The sequence below is a fragment of the Stenella coeruleoalba genome (genome assembly GCF_951394435.1).
Source record: "Stenella coeruleoalba genome assembly, chromosome: 2".
Lineage (NCBI taxonomy): Eukaryota > Metazoa > Chordata > Mammalia > Artiodactyla > Delphinidae > Stenella > Stenella coeruleoalba.
The window spans coordinates 4,266,787-4,282,929 of NC_137147.1; the positions used below are offsets into that span (position 1 = coordinate 4,266,787).

General features: G+C 51.1%; 1 protein-coding gene across 3 annotated transcripts in view; it reads right to left on the reverse strand.

The window, feature by feature from the left end:
- The window catches only part of WDR25 (WD repeat domain 25), a 141,359-nt gene that overhangs the window by 38,205 nt on the left and 87,011 nt on the right, over positions 1 to 16,143 (reverse strand). For all 3 annotated transcript variants that reach the window (XM_079911761.1, XM_079911760.1, XM_079911762.1), the window contains one exon: positions 8,160 to 8,290. In XM_079911761.1, the coding sequence (XP_079767887.1) occupies positions 8,160 to 8,290 (131 nt within the window). The remainder of the gene's footprint in view (positions 1 to 8,159; positions 8,291 to 16,143) is intronic.

Below are 16,143 nucleotides of genomic sequence, written 5' to 3' on the forward strand. Positions count from 1 at the left end.
CCTTCGACCTGTGAACAGGAGGGCCTGCAAGGGCGCGGGAATCGAGGCACCGGGTCAAGGTCTTACCCCCCGACCAACCAGCCGTGTGCTGGCTGCTGGAACCTTGCTGAACCTCGGGCACCCCGCCAGGGGGATGGGGTGACAGCAGCACCTGGTACACCTCCCAGGACTGCTGTGTCGCGGTAGATGACACACAGGGAGGGTCCAGTACAGAGCCTGGCAGGTGGTGGCCGCCCAGTCCATGCCACCCGAGCGCACCCCACCGCCACCTGACAGGTGGGGCAATGGGAGCCCGGAAGAGACAAGGACCCATGGCGAGTCACACGGAGCGGCGACCACGCTTCCCTCAGCCCCAGGCTGTCCACGCCCTTCCCCGTCTCCACCTCCCTTAGGCTCCCGCTCTCATCTCATAAAAAGTTTGGCCGAAGGCAAAACTTAGCCAGAACTGCAGAAGTATGGAGAGTCCAAACAAAAGGCTTTTTAGTATAAAGCTGATGAAAGAGACAAATGGAGAGTAATCAGAACCTCATTAGGGCAAATAAGCAACCGGCCTACAACGCCACGAAGACTGATGGCGCCCAGGAACCAGGAGGTGAAGGTGCTGAGTCTTCCCGACAGCTGCCACTGCAGGAATGGACATTTCAGGACACCCTCACCTACACCAGCAGAGACCCTGCAAAACACCCTTCGGGACTCGCACTGTTGCTCCCAAACCCTGGCCCCCAGGGCTGTGGTTCGCCACTCGGGCTCTTCATTAGAACCACCTGGAGAGTTTTCACAATGCTGGAGGCCGAGGCCACCTGCAGGGGCGGGTGGGTATCCTCTAAGGCTCCGGGTGCTCTAACCATGGCACCAGGGCAGCCAGTCCAGACCGGCAACCACTGGCTGCGTGACCAGCTGGTTCATTCCCCCTCGGGGCAGGACGGCCAAGGTCGGTCGGTGCCGGAGAAGAGCGTGTTAACAGATGCTGACTCAGCTTCCACTTCACCTGGGTAGGCTTATCACTTGGGATTTTTTTTTTTAATTGGCCTGGATTAAGGCCGTTAGTCATTCCTGCAACAGTCCCATCCCATCCAGCCAGCACTTCGCTAGGCTCAGGGAAAACAGCAGGAAAGGAGCAAATCCCTGCCCTCAGGGAGCTTACATTCTGTGGGGAAACTGCAGCAGGGTGAGGGGCTGTGACAACAACAGGCAGAGATGAGAACCCAAGCAGGTGGGAAGGACGAGCCAGAGGCCTCGCCCACTGTCACCTGCATGATAGGACACACACCTGCAGTGGGTTTGGGACAAAGCTCCCAAAGGAGGTCAAGGAATGAACTCAAGATCTGGAAGTCAAGACGGCCCTTTACAAACTTAAAAGGAAAGAAAGATGTAGAACAAGCATGGACTGTTGATGATGATTCGGGTCAAACCAACACTAGAGCAAAGAAAGTGAGCTGGTCTGTCAGAGTAGATCTCATCCTGAGAACTACCTGAGCGGGTGGGGGTCGGTGTTTTCGAGGCCCAGTGGGGACCTGAGGGCACCTGAGACTCTCCTTCTCGGGAGCAGAGTAGACCTATGCATCGGAAGTCGTGCTGGGCCCTAGCCTGCCCAGTGTCGGCCCTGCCCACGGAAGGGAAGAGAACTGGAGCAGAGGCCAGGCTCCCAGTGTCGGGAGCCACATGTCCCAGATTTTCCAGGGCTGCTCCAATTGGCAGTGCTCAGTTTTGCTTGACCGAGAGGTCATTTGCTGAGGTTGGGGTTCCAGAATTTAGTCTCGCAAAAAGGGTGATTCACGAAATATGCAACAGGATTTTTAAGCCTCTGTAGGAGTTTTTCTACAACTTTAATGCATGATACAAGGGAGAAATTTTATTACCTATCCTAACTTTTGGCTCAAACTACATAGTCATCTTAAAGCAAACCTAAAAGTAACTACCTTGGAGCCTTTCCCACAGTGCTGGTGGGCCCTGCAGATCTGGAACTCTCCAGCTCCCATTCCCGGCCAGGCAAAGAGCCAGGGCCCTGCGAGGCTGGACACTCCGTCATCTACGAGACACTGGGGCACATGAGAGCTCAGACTTGGCTGACAGCTTCACTGCACCAGCCCTCATCTGGCCCAGGATCTCCCAAGTCCTCGGCCTCTGTCTACACTTCTGGAATGAACAGTTACAGCTGAATTGCAGCTAGCCTTTATTTCCCATTTGTTGGAGGGCCCACTCCCTCTGCAGAAATCCCAGGGAGGCCACTGCCCCTCGAAATGTGGGCAGGTGGATGCTCCTGCAGGGCTCCATCGTGATGGGAGGGGCGGCTGACCCCAGCAGCTCACTCCAAGTTACCCCCTGAGCACCTGCTCCGGTTCCAGGTCCTGTGGAAGATGCCAAGGCGCAGACATGACTGGACCGAGCCCCCCTCACAGGCAGTTGTAAATGAATAGCTGTCAGGTGAAGGTGCTCACAACCTATTTATCGCTGAGATAGGTCACAGGTGGTGCAGGTCAATCGAGGACGAAGACCAAGGGTGCCCATGTGAGAGAAGCATGGGACCTCTGTGTTCAGAGGCCCTTTGAGACCTGGCTTCTCAAAGTGTGGTCCATGGGCCGTCTGTCTCTGCATCTCCTGGGAGCTTGCTGAAATGCAGGATCTCACCTGCAAAGGACTGAATGTTTGTGTCCCCCCCAAAATCTATATTTTGAAGCTCTAATCCCCAGTGTGATGATATCTGGAGGTGGGGCCTTTGTGAGGTAATTAGGTTTGGATAAGGTCATGAGGGTGGAGGTCCCATGATGGGAGTGGATGGGACCTTTCTAAGGGATGAAGAGGCCAGAGCTTGCTCGCTCTCCATCATGTGAGGACACAGCAAGAGGCAGCTATCTACAAACCAGGAGGAGCCCCCTCACCAGAACCCGACCACCCTGGCACCCTGATCTCGGACTTCCAGCCTCCAGAACAATGAGAAATAAATGTCTGCTGTTTAAGCCCCCCAGGCTGTGGTATTTCATTACAGCAGTCTGAGCTAAGACATCATCTTGCTGAAACAGAGTCTGCATCCTAACAAGAGTCCCAGGCGCTCTCCTACGCACAGGAGAGTTCAGAGGCCCTGCTTGAAAGATGACCTCATCCTGCCCCTTTACTATACCACGGGGGAAACCCTTGACTGGGAGAGGCTTGAGTTTAGAGATTTGCCTAAAATCAGCCAGCTAAGCAAGTAGGAGAGGGAGGATGGGAACCCAGGGCTGCTGGATCTCAGGCCAATAAGCACTGGCAGCCCGGAGGGGCTTGGACCCCCGTGGTAACATGAAGGTCAGACCACAGACATCCTGGGTTCCAGACCAGACCCACGTTCAAGCAGACCGTCGGGAGACAGAATAGTCAGAAGACCCTGCACTGGCAGCACGGGGCCGGCACGAGTAAGCAGGCTCGGAGGGTTCGTGCAGAACACATCCTGCCGACCTGCCGGAAATGAAGCCAGGCGCTCTGCGGCGACAAGGGATGTGATCCACTCATCAAACCAGAGCAGAGAGAGATGGACCAAGAAAAGACAGGGGAACCAAAGAGCCCGTTTGCTGTAATGCACCGGGCTGGACCAGAGAAGTCCAGAATCCCAACATTCATCGTGTGGCTAAGCTTAAGGAATGAAAGTCTATGACTGGAAAGTAGCTTTAAAGTTATCTGTTCCAACTACTCCTCAGACCCGGCAAGAGGCGGTCTGGCCGCACCGTCCTGCTCCAGTGGTGGGCTCAGCTCCATCGTCGGAAACCTACCCCTTACCTTCAAAATGCTGACTCACTTTTAACCCAGCAGTTTGAGTTCTGGGGCACAAGCTGCAGGAAAGAAACTGCAAATGTGGAAAACACTAGATGCACAAACGTGTCCCACAGTGGAATGTATCACAAAGTAGACTGCGATGGTTTGTCTGGAGATTAAAAGAAGAGGGGGAAACGACCCATATACCCCTGACTGAGGCACGGTTCTCTGGAAAAGACATTCTCTGAGCACACGGCTTCCACAGGGTGCCCATAATAGGGTGAGGCACAGGGGCACCCATCTTGTCAGCCAGGTCAGAAGGATCAGTCCCCACAAGCCACAGCGTGACACACACCACAGCCAGATACGTCTTAGCAGGGATGGGCCAGATCCTAAGTATTTTTGGCTTCGCGGGCCATGTGGTCTCCGGTGCAATTACTCAACTCTACCACTGTGGTGTGAAAGCAGCTGCAGCCGTTACACAAATGAATGACAGGAACTGCATTCCGATAAAACTTTATTTACAAAAACAGGCAGCAAGTCAGATTTAGCCCCAGGCTGCACTTGCCGATCCCTGATCTCCACCTTCACATCTATTAACTTTAAATGGCAAACCAAACCAAACAAAAGGAAATGTCCTAAAATCCAACCTCAGGAAATGGCTTAATAAGCTCAACCATCTGAAATTGACTCATTCGATCCATATTTATCGAGTGCCTGCTGTGTCAGACGCGGCCCCGAGCGCTGAGGCTAAAACATGGAGCGAATTAGCCAAGCAGCTGCGTCAGAGGGACGCATTAAAACACCTACAAGAGTTCATTTCACTGCGAGGAAAACCCTTGCAATGCTGCGTGAAAAGCAAAATAAGACCAAACAGTGTTTTAAAAAACACACAGTGGAAAAGAACAATGAAATAAAAATATTTAAATGTTACTAATGTTTACCTTTGGCTGGCTCAACTACCCCTTCTCTCTGTTTCTATTTGTTTTTTCATATAATCGCATATTACTTTTATAATAATAACAGTCCTTCCGTTGTTTTTAAAAGAGGAAACCCGTCTTGATTTTAAGCTAAGGTCTGTGTCCCTCCTGCAGTTTCCACAGCTGCCCCTGAAGGCAGTCAGAAGACAAGCGGCTCAGCCCTAGGTGTTCCTACACTCACCAGGGAGGGCTGGAAAGTTCAGCACCTGGGACAGAGCCCCAGGCCCCACGGGAGCCCAGCAGGAGGGCAGAGAGCCACCCCAGGTGGCTGTCCACACCTTTCCTCTCTGGTCCTCCTGCTGGGTCCGTACTAGGCACTTGGGCCACACCTATCAGAGGAAACAGAACTGAAGCAGGAAAGAGACTGGTCCCCTGAGTCTGGCTGATGCACATGGAAACAGTCCTTGTGACCCAGCAAGGGAGGACAGGCAGTCAGATTGTTGGTAAAAAGGAAGTAGAAACAAATATTGCACAGATCCCTTTACCCACATTATTAGCTGGGGAGAGACTGGCAAACATGCCGATACCAGTCACAGCAACATCTGCTCCTAATTGCTTCTCCCCCAGCATTCTCAGAACACGTCAGCTGGCGTCTGCCCTAGGAGAAAATCCGATATTTTTAACAAAGTCTTAAATCAGATGGCGTCCTTGATGAGTAATTTCTTACGTGTTTGCTCTTTGAGGCTAAAAACAGCACACCTCTAAGGGACGTGGCTGTCACCAGGGGCTGGTTGATCAGGAGGCCCCGCTTCAAACAGCATGACTAAGAGTTTCTAACTCCAGCAGCACTTTCCAATGTCTTCTTTCATTTATCATGTATTTATATCCCATATACAAGTGTTCAAGTGCTTTTAAAAGTCCACACATCCACTTCTTTACGGGTAACTTTTCTCTCTTTTCCAAATGTTCTTGTTTTTAAAAAGTCTTGTAAAAGAAAAATGTGTGTTTTTTTTAAAAAGAGTACATCTCTCTATGCTCTAATTCTCCCACTTGTTTAGTACTTTAGGCAAAATACCTACGGATAGAACATCCTGTTCTCTTTAAGGAAACTGTCTCTGGTTTTAGGTTCTCCTGCAAACACCAGCAGCCCCTTCCCACAGCCTGGGGGGAAAGCGTCTTTCTGCAGCAGCCGGTCTGACGCACCAACTCGCCTTTCGAATCCGGCACTGGAGGTCGTGTCCCACCTCCTTCCATCCTGGCCACGCAGAACGGCCTCTGCTCAGTGAAGACCTGATGGGGGGCTGCACCTGCCCAGGATGGGGCAGGAGGCGGCCCTGGAGGGGGATGCCTTTAGGTAGAGGCTTTGGCGCTGCAGATGCAGCAGGCTAGAGCCCTTTGGTGTGGGACCACTGACTCCCCTGAATCCCTAATGGAGGAGGACACTCTCTGACGTTCCACACCCTCTTCTTTCAAGGTCAAGATCAATGCCGGTATCATCATGAACTACCCTGTAGCATCCTAGTGGCTGTGTGCCTCCTTCAGACCAGGGCGGTGCTTCTCAGAGCTTGAAACAGCCATCCTGAAATCACTGAGCCCCCCCAGAGGCAGGAGGCAGTCAGGCTCTTCCCCACTGCCCCTCCCTGAGCCCCTCTGCACCCCTGATCCCAGACCCCTGCTCACAAACCTCCCATGGCTCCCCGCTGCTGATCCAAACCCAGACTCATGGCATTAAAAACCTCTCTGCCCGGCCTGTCCCACTGCCTGGGGCCCACGCCTGGCCAAGTTGAGCAGGCCACTGGCCATGTACACACGTTGTATCCCCCAAGTCGAGCAGGCCACTGGCCCTGCACACACGTTGTATCCCCCACGTCGAGCAGGCCACTGGCCCTGCACACACGTTGTATCCCCCACGTCGAGCAGGCCACTGGCCCTGCACACACGTTGTATCCCCCACGTCGAGCAGGCCACTGGCCCTGCACACACGTTGTATCCCCCATCCCGTGTGGCTGCCCTCTGCCTCCGTCCACTCATTCGGTCACCCACGGTCTGATGAGTGCCTACTATGTGCCAGGCACTGTTCTAGGAGCTAGAAGTCAGCAGCAAACAAAACAGACAAAAATCCCTGCCCTGGAAGAGCTTACATTCGAGGGGAAGGAGACAAGGCAAATAGACAACGAAAATCCATAGTGTGCCGGGTGATCATAAGTGCTATGGGGAGAAAAGAGGTGGCAGGGGGACTAGTGAATGCAGGGGTGGCTGGCATGGTGGTCTGGGAAGGCCTCACTGCAGAGGTGGCATTTGAGCAGAACCCTGTAGGAGGGAGGGAGCCTCTCCATAGAAAACTGGGAGGAGAGCATTCCAGGCAGAAAGTGCAAAGGCCCTGAGGCAGGACTGTGCTGGTGTGTTCTAGGAAAGGCAAGGAGGCGGGTGGGGCTGAGGCTGAGCGGAGATCAGGAGGCCTTGTGGGCCGCCCTAGGGACACAGCTTTTCCTGTGAGTGAGACCTGAGCCTGGAGGGTTCTGACCAGAAGAGTGACACATCTGACTTCCACTGTCACAGGCCACGCCGGCTGCTGGGTTGAGAACAAACCGTAAGGGGTCGGGGGAGGTGGGGGGTGTGGTGGGGGAAGACAGATACCAGAGAGGAAACTACTGCAATTATCTGAGCAAGAGACAACGGCAGCTTAAACCCGAGTTACGACTGGGTTTGCTGATGGTTTGGGTGTTGGGGGGATGACAGGAAGAGTGGAGAGAGGGATGATTCTGATGGTTTGGGCCTGAACAACCAGAAAGATGGAGTTGCCACTTTTTTTTTTTTTTTTTTTTTTTTTGGCCACACTGTGTGGCACGCGGGATCTTAGTTCCCTGGCCAGGGATTGAACCCATGCCCCCTGCATTGAGAACGTGGAGTCTTAACCACTGGACCGCCAGGGAAGTCCTGGACTTGCCATTTCCTAAGTTAGGGAAGCAACAGGAGTGGCAGGCTGTGGTGAAGGACGGGAGTGGACATCACTTCTCTATGGGACTGACGGCGACCAGCCTTTAAGCCCCAACGGGAACACTGTCTCCTCCGAGAAGCCTTCCTTACACTGAGCTGAACTGAAAGCTCACCCGCTCTGAATGCCAGCCCCTCCCTCCCCACCACCCCTCCTCTCACTCACATACACACACAGAGCACTTCTCCACCCCACTTATTTGTATCTACATATTATTCCCCTGAGTAATCTGAGGTTGATTCATCTTATAACATCAGGAAGCATTTGCACACAGTAGGTGCTCAACAAATATGTTTAGTAACATGCTGTATAGAATTGCACCTATAGTGCTTTAATAATCTAACAACTCAAGAATGTTCTTTCAAAACATCTAAAAATTATGCTTCCCACTGATTCAATATTAAGTGGTAATTATTCCATCTCAAGGGTCCTATATATAGATGCTGACCCACCCCCAGTCATTCAAAATGTCCAGGCAAGCTCTGCTGGAAAGGCCATGTGAGGAAGAGGGGTGTTACCTTGCTGGTCCTTACATCCCAAGCTTTCATTTCAGAGCTGAAGCCGCCACATACGAAAACGTTGTGGTCTCTTGGATGAAATTTCAAGGTAGTGATTCTAAAGTCACTTTGACCACTGAAGAGCTGGGTTCCTACAACACGAAAAGAGAAGAGAGGGTTAGAAACTACTCAGATCACAAACGAAATACCTTGACACTAAGATGCCATCTGATACGGAGCCACGGGAAAGCACAAGCCCACCTGGGCCTGAGGCGGCCAACGGAGACTTTCCGGAAACACAACAGCAGCGGCATTTGCCCTCACTCTCTGGCCACCTGGTACTCAATTAGCTGAATCCCCCCACCCCCAGGGATAAACGAGACGTCTGAATCCACCTTTTAGGTGCTCTGTAAACATCATGCACATCAACTCATTTCAAGCACATAATCCAGTTTGCAGTTGAAAAAACCAAGACTCAGGGAGACTGAATAACATTTCCAGAGCTACACAATTAATTTTGTTAGATTATTTACTGGGAGTCTAAAAACCAAAAGCAGGGGCTTCCCTGGTGGCGCAGTGGTTGAGAGTCCGCCTGCCGATGCAGGGGACACAGGTTCGTGCCCCGGTCCGGGAGGATCCCACATGCCGCGGAGCGGCTGCGCCCGTGAGCCATGGCCGCTGAGCCTGCGCGTCCGGAGCCTGTGCTCCGCAACAGGAGAGGCCACGGCAGTGAGAGGCCTGCGTACCGCAAAAAAAAAAAACAAAAAAAGCAGAATGCTCCAAAGTGATTCTTTTTAGGATCAGCATCTTACAGTCACACCCTCATGATAACCCATCGACGGTTTTCCATAGAGCGTGGCCAGTGGGGTGGCGTCAGCGTCTGGGCAATAAATGCGAGTGTGACATCACAGTGGCTCAGGCCACAGGTTGGAGGGGGTGCGTGGACCACCTTTTCTATCTGCCATGAAATGCTGTCAACTGCTCCTGGATGCTGTGCAAACGTCTGCGTGCACACACACACCTCTGCCGTGGAAACTGTCTTCCTGTCACTGAGCTCTCTTAGAGGTAAGCCATAAAAACGCCAGAAATGTCGATCATTTAGAACAGGTCAGACTCGGGGAACAGATCTTTTGTGCTGAGCCCAGGTCTCGAAAGCCAGCATGCTTTCCTCTACACGGTGCCACAGCCCAGGAGGGACAACCTTGAAACCCTTCCCCTGGGCCTGAGGCGGCCAACAGAGACTTTCTGGAAACACAACAGCAGCGGCATTTGCCCTCACTCTCTGGCCACCTGGTACTCAATTAGCTTGAAACCCTTCCCCTGGACATAAGAAGCTGGATACCAATGCAACGCCAAGATCTCAAGCATCACCTCCTCTTACGGGAACCCAGGAAGTACACTTGGTCCTTCAATTCAGAGAGCACTTCCGGAAGGCTGTCCTGCTCTGTGTTTAGGACCACACTGTAGTTAAATGCTCCACCGGCTCACCAGGTAAGGAAATGAAAGGCATCAATTGGTCCTCTCGAGAGTTACAGCAGAAGCCTTGACAAATCCAATTTGCCTAGATCCTTGGTCTCCAAACTTGTCTGACAGTACATCCCAGCCATGAGAAACCCTTAGGCGCATACCGCCAACACGTGTATATTTATTTATGTGCTACTGTACCAGTATATTATGAGTCTAAAAGCAATTACCAAAATAAGAACATTTTGAAAGATGAGACAAGGATAAAACAAACAATATTTTAAAATATATTTTAATATGCCATTTACTAAGAGTATCAACAAACCTCTTGGAAATTATTAAATCAAATGAGTTATAATAATTTTAGTAAGAGCAACAGGACTGAATATGCTTACACTTTTTTAAAATGTAGGGACCTTTTTGTGAGTCAGTGATTTGACGGTAGCCCGGTTACAGCTTAAGTTTACACACTGAACACTGTCAGAGCCCCAAAGCCTCCTTCCAGAGATGTGAGGACCCAGAATGGAAGAGACGTTTACCACTAGCAACAGGGGAGACATTTTCCGCTTCCATCTACCACTGATGCAAAGGATTTTGTGAACAATTTGCTAGTAAAGCTCCAGTTCCCCTAATGTCAAATAATGGCTCCCGCCACTAATCAGCGGGTATTGCTGTATATGCTCCTATTTCTAACAACCTAATTCAAAATCCACTGAAATTTTCATTTACAGGATTTTAAAGCAGGATTAGAAAAACACTGTTCCCAGGTTAACAGTGCTGACACTGAAGTTTTTAATAGGTGACACGTTCACATAGTTTTTGGCAACAAAAATTACAGTGGTATAAACAATTAAAAACATCTGTTTTCAAAGTGTTCTCTCCAAAGCGCAGATTTCTTGGAAAGAGGCTGCTCCCTTGTTCTTTGTTCAAGCATCACCTTTACCCTGATGGATGACTAACTGTGTGGATTTTTTTCTAGTATCTTCTAAGGGCCTACAATTGGCAGTCAGTTGTCATCAGAGAAAACTCTGGAAACACTTGGCTTTTTGTAAATGAAGACTCTATACCTCTTTAAGCTCAACAAGCCCCTTAACTATTTTGCTACAAAATGCAACTCACAAAGATTTCCACGGTCATCCTATGTCATCACAATGCTGTCAAGACCTGGCCAGTTTGGGTCGTTGCACTGACTACGGTGACGGGACTATGGACAGCAGCCTAGCTGTCCGAGCTGAGAGGGCAGTTAAGGCAGATGTGGTTCTCTGCCTGGTGGGATGTTGAAAAGCCATTTCCAACTGGAATGATAAATAGCATTCTGTGGCAAGAGGGACAAAGCTCGATACCCGTTCTTAAATTACAGGAGTATTAAAGAAGGACTGACATGAACAAAGATAGGGAAGACGTGATTCACCCACAGGAAATGAGCTGTTCTAGGGGTAGTAAGGTAACTTCTTAAATTATACTAATATTGCTGTCATAATACTGTTTTTCTAATAAGTAAAGAACTCTTCTATAAAAGCACGAGGAAGATGAGCAGACCTGTCGTATGCTGTGTGCTGTGTCCCTCTCATTAGGTCAAGAGACAAGCAACACTCTCAAGTAGACCAAAAAAATCACTTCCTGAGGAACTGGTCTAATTGGAAACCTGGTATTCCCAGTTCTTATTCTTCTTTTCCTTTCCTGAAACTTGTCTGGGACCCAAACTCTTCCTCGCCTTTTCTGCTACACTTCGGGGTCAGAAAGCAAGCGTGACATGCCCGGTTAGCAAGCCCCCCGCCCAGGGAGGATGGAGCAGGGGGCCGCCCACCCGTGCGGTACCGCGTGCCCTGGGGATGGGCTTCGTGCCTGCAGCGCTGGCTGCAGGAGCTTCGCTCCAGCCAGGGGGCTGGGGGAGCCACATGGGGGCTAAGGGCGAGGGACTATCACTACATCCCCTCGATGGAAAAGGAGCACAGATGTCGCTGCGACCCTCACACCGGCGCAAGAAGGCCCCTGTAGGCCAGAAGTCTTCTCTCCAGACAGATACAGCCGCGCCTAATGCCGACTCCTTGCTCATTTGGAACTCACTGCCAACCCTTAAGTCCAAAAGGAAAAACAAACTCTATATGCCTGGAGAAAAAATTCTCCCTGTTTCTTGGACCATAGCATATACCATATGCTTATTTCAGGAAAAGCAGTGAATTAGCCATGTTTTTTTCAAAAAGTGCCGTGACAGTCTTGCCAATAATGGGGGAAAAAGATGAGAGGAAAAGTGAAAGTCGAGTTGCTAAAAGATAATGACTGGACTTTTTTGCTGAAAAAATGTATTTCTGACTACGTTATTCATCCTCAATCCCCCAAAGAGACTGAGAGAGAATCTATGTCTTTTAAGTACTAAAATTTTCCAGTTAGAAGACAAGCTGTAATTTCTACTTTTTCCTACTTTTACTTGTAATAACTAGGCCTTCACTGTACTTCTTTGTTAAAAGGGACCAAAATGAAATTTTTCCAGTTTTGAATAATAATTACAGATACCTATTGGGAAACACGAGGTAAGGAGGTCTGGGGCGAGACTGTGGCACAGAAATCAGGACCCCAGCCATTGTCACCCAGCAACCTGTTCAAAGTGGGAGGTGATACAGCAGAGGGGTGGGGAGTCACACACACCCGGGTCCCGCCCCAGCTCTGTCACTTCCAGTGGAGCGACCTTGGGCAGGGCCCTTCCCTGCTGTGTCACACGCCCTCATAAACACACGTCTGTCGGGAGGGCTGTACGGAAAGCATTCTAGAGGGCCTGGCAGACAGCAAACAACAAAGGGGAAAACTCTTACAGTTTGAAAAAAACTAAACCTCCAATTATTGAATCCACCCTTAGTTAAACTGAAAGCTAAAGCCAAGGGATATGAGTTTTTAAGAGCAGGGAACTTGAGAGATTACTGACGTTGAGTTTTTGTTCTGCGGCTATGAGAATACAATGCCTTGGGCTGCCTTTACATTTAGTTAAAGAGATACAAATAAAGGCTGGTAAATATTTATCAGAAACTGTCTTGAAGGTGACAGCCACGCTGGAGGTGAAGGTCCTTTGCTGTCAGATGTGTTCCTACTCTGCAACTTTTCATAAATGGAGTAGCTTTTTTTGTTTGTTGTTTTTGTTTTTTTTAATTTTTCTTTATTTATTTTCTTTATTTTTTTTATTTTTATTTTTGGCTGTGTTAGGTCTTCGTTGCTGTGCGCGGGCTTTCTCTAGTTGTGGTGAGCGGAGGCTGCTCTTCCTTGCAGCGCACAGGCTTCTCACTGTGGTGTCTTCTCTTGTTGCGGAGCACAGGCCCTAGACGCGCGGGCTTCAGTAGCTGTGGCTCGCGGGCTCTAGAGCGCAGGCTCAGTATTTGTGGCCCACAGGCTTAGTTGCTCCGCAGCATGTGGGATCTTCCTGGACCAGGGCTCGAACCCGTGTCCCCTGCATTGGCAGGCGGATTCTTAACCACTGTGCCACCAGGGAAGCCGGGAGTAGCTTGTTTATCGCACCCCCTCCTGGGCAATGCTACTTTGAGCACAATGGTTAGTTGTATATAACCTTTAACCGTGAGACTTATCTGGCTTGTTTACATGTTTGTTATGGAAAATTCCATTTATTCACTGCATGCTGCTTATAAGAAACCGAGTTTTAAAATATTTAGTCCACTGACACTGACTTTATTGATCTTGTTCTAATGATCTCAACCAGGATAAAAGAACTGTTCAGACTCTCTTGGAGTTAGGAAAAACCACTTCTTTTCCTCCTTGAATCCATAATGATACAGATAAACTATAAATCGCCATTAAAACAAAAGCCTGTTTAAGACAGAACGCAGAAACTCAACTGGGTCTCTTGACACGACTAGCGCTGGCACTGCACCGTCACCAATATTGCTGTGATAAGGCAGCTGTAACATTGGCCGCGCTCCTCCTCGGGGAGCCCCCCTCTTTCTCCGGTGGAGACACTGAGCTTCCCAGGGTGACCACCTGCGTGGCCAGGCAACACTGCCTGTCAACCCTAACGCCTCCCCTGTGGGACCCTATGGTCACGAGGGCTCCAGGGCCCTGAGGGGCCTCCTCTGTCCCAGCACGTCTGGCCCCCGGCCCAGTTCCTGGCACGTAAGAAGCACTTGACACAGGTCAGGTGAAACCCAAGTACGGGTCCCCAAGAAAGAGCAGGGAAGCTCATGCCCTCCTCTCCAGAGAGATGGCGCCTATCGCCTCCAGGCCTGCCTGGGGCTTGCACGTGTCATGCCACAACCCTGCGTGGGAGGTGTAATTACCCCATTTCTCAGCGTTGGGGGAATGAGGGATGGAAGCCCAGAGAGGTGAGGCCTCGTCCAGGGCCTTGTGAGTCGGCCACGCTGGGACAGAGGCTGGACCCCTGTGACCCCGGAGCCCGCCCGCGAGCGATTCGTGACCTTTCCTTCCGCTGAGCTCTGCGCGCACATCACAGGCTCGGGAGCCGGTAGGGGAGATGCTGACGAGGGATTGGCTGGTGCTGTCGGCTGGTGGTGATTGAGCTCGTGTTCCCAGGCAGGCGGTGTATGACTCATCCTGTGAAAATCAATATCGTTACACTCATCCTCTGGGAAGTATTCAGCCAGCCGTAAATTTAACCCTCCTGACTCAAAGTTAACGAAGAAAGGAGCTTACTAACTTTCAAATCAAACTCTGTGAATCAGAAACGAGCACCATCTTGGCACGCCGGGCAGAGTCCCGGGGAGGGTCCAGGCCAGAGTCAGACGGGCCCGCGTCTGCACGCTCCCTGTAGGTAAGCTAGCAGCCCCGGGATCCGCCGGCAAGCCTCTCAGATCCGTGGGCTCCTAATACGTGCACTCAGGAGAATCAATCTTACCTTCAGGGCTTGTTGTGAGAATTAGAAATAATGCACATAAGACAGCAAGCCCCAGGCAAACGACAGGCCCGACAGACAGCGGCTGCAGCTGCAGCAGTAGTCATAGCAGAAACAGCAGTAGCTGTTGTAGAAATTTCTTTCATATCAAGTTTGGCCACTGCATTTCATTAACTGGACAAGTCTGAATTTTCCAAAATTAAAAAAAAAAAAAAAGTTCTCAACTTGCAAACAGGTCCCAAAGGTACAACTTATGTTGGTTTTCTGGGACTCAGAAGTCACCACCAGGACAACGAACAAGCCGTGACTGTGTTTAGCCTCCGGGGTCAGTCAACAGAGGTCGTCCTACCTACAAAGGGAGCCAAACTGCAGTGCAAGCACAATTAAACACACACACAGATAAAAACATCACCTCTGTGCAATAATGGTAATGAATGAAACAGTGCCGTTGATTAAAAACCACCTTTGATTTATCCAGAGGGCTGGCACGAGCTTAACTAGAGGCAGATGACTAGTCAGAGGTTTGTGGAGGCGTGGAAGGACCTCGAAGGCAGGTTCTAAAGTGTGAGATACGGGGCTGGCAGGGGCTTTACTCAAGCTTGGTAACATCTGATTTAATATCCACAACTAGGTCAGCTTCTTACTCCAAAGCTGTATGGAAAGAGGGGGAGAAATCGAGGTTGGGACTGGAGAGAAATACTCCTCAGCGGAGGAGAAGAGCGTGGGTGGGAATGGGGACCGGTGCCCGGGATCAAAAGGGCACAGCCTTGAGAACAGACTAGTTTAAAGGAGGGCTGGGAAAGGGATGCCGGTGAAGGAGCGAGCTTAGGAGAAAGTGGGACTCCACTGTGTAGAGGAGTCTGCGGGGTCCCGCCTGTATCTGTGGGACGGAGGACAGGAGGGCAGGCGGCTGCTCCCAGGGCAAGAGGGCACTGGAGGGGCGGCAGCCAGGGACCGCCATCAGCTCAGACCTCACTGGGGCACAGAGCTCTGCACAGCCTCCATATCTGGATCTAGTAGTAAAACCCCGAGGACCAAAGGAGCAATGACACGAGACGTGCCCACACCCTCGGGAGCTCCATGTCCATGCCCGCTGCTGTCCGCGGGCGCGTGAAGGACACCTAACCGGGTTCCTCTGAGCTGTTCCAGAGAATAGTCATGGTGCTGGAAAGCCTAAAGGCTGGAAAAGCCCAGGCCCCTCTCACCAGCGCCTCCCAGGAGACCCAGGGTCAGGGGGCGGCACCACTCTGAAGGCTTTAGCCCAACAAGGAGCCCCCCTGCCGCCACTTCTCCAAAGCCGAGTGAGCCCCTGACACTCTTCTCCGGGCTTTTAATATGGACGCTTCTCACCCTTCCTCTGACAAGTGTTTTAAAATCGTCAGGGCAAACATTTCTCCTGCTGGGACGGCGGCTGTTGATAGCCGGAGAAGCACCCTTCAGCCAGTCACTTCATCAGAGGGATCAGTCTGGGCGCGCTTTCTTCCCAGAGGCCCCGAGTTATCCTCGGCAGGTGGTGAGCCAGCTGCCCGGGTGAGAGCGGGCTCCCCCGGAGTCGGCTTAAGCAAACTGTTCGGTCACAGCCCAGAAACACACGTGCTTGAGGGTACCCACTCTTGTCCTTGAACAGCCAAAGCCTCTGCCAGTCACACGGGCCGGAGCTGAACCCCAGCTCTGTCACTGCAAGTCATCCAA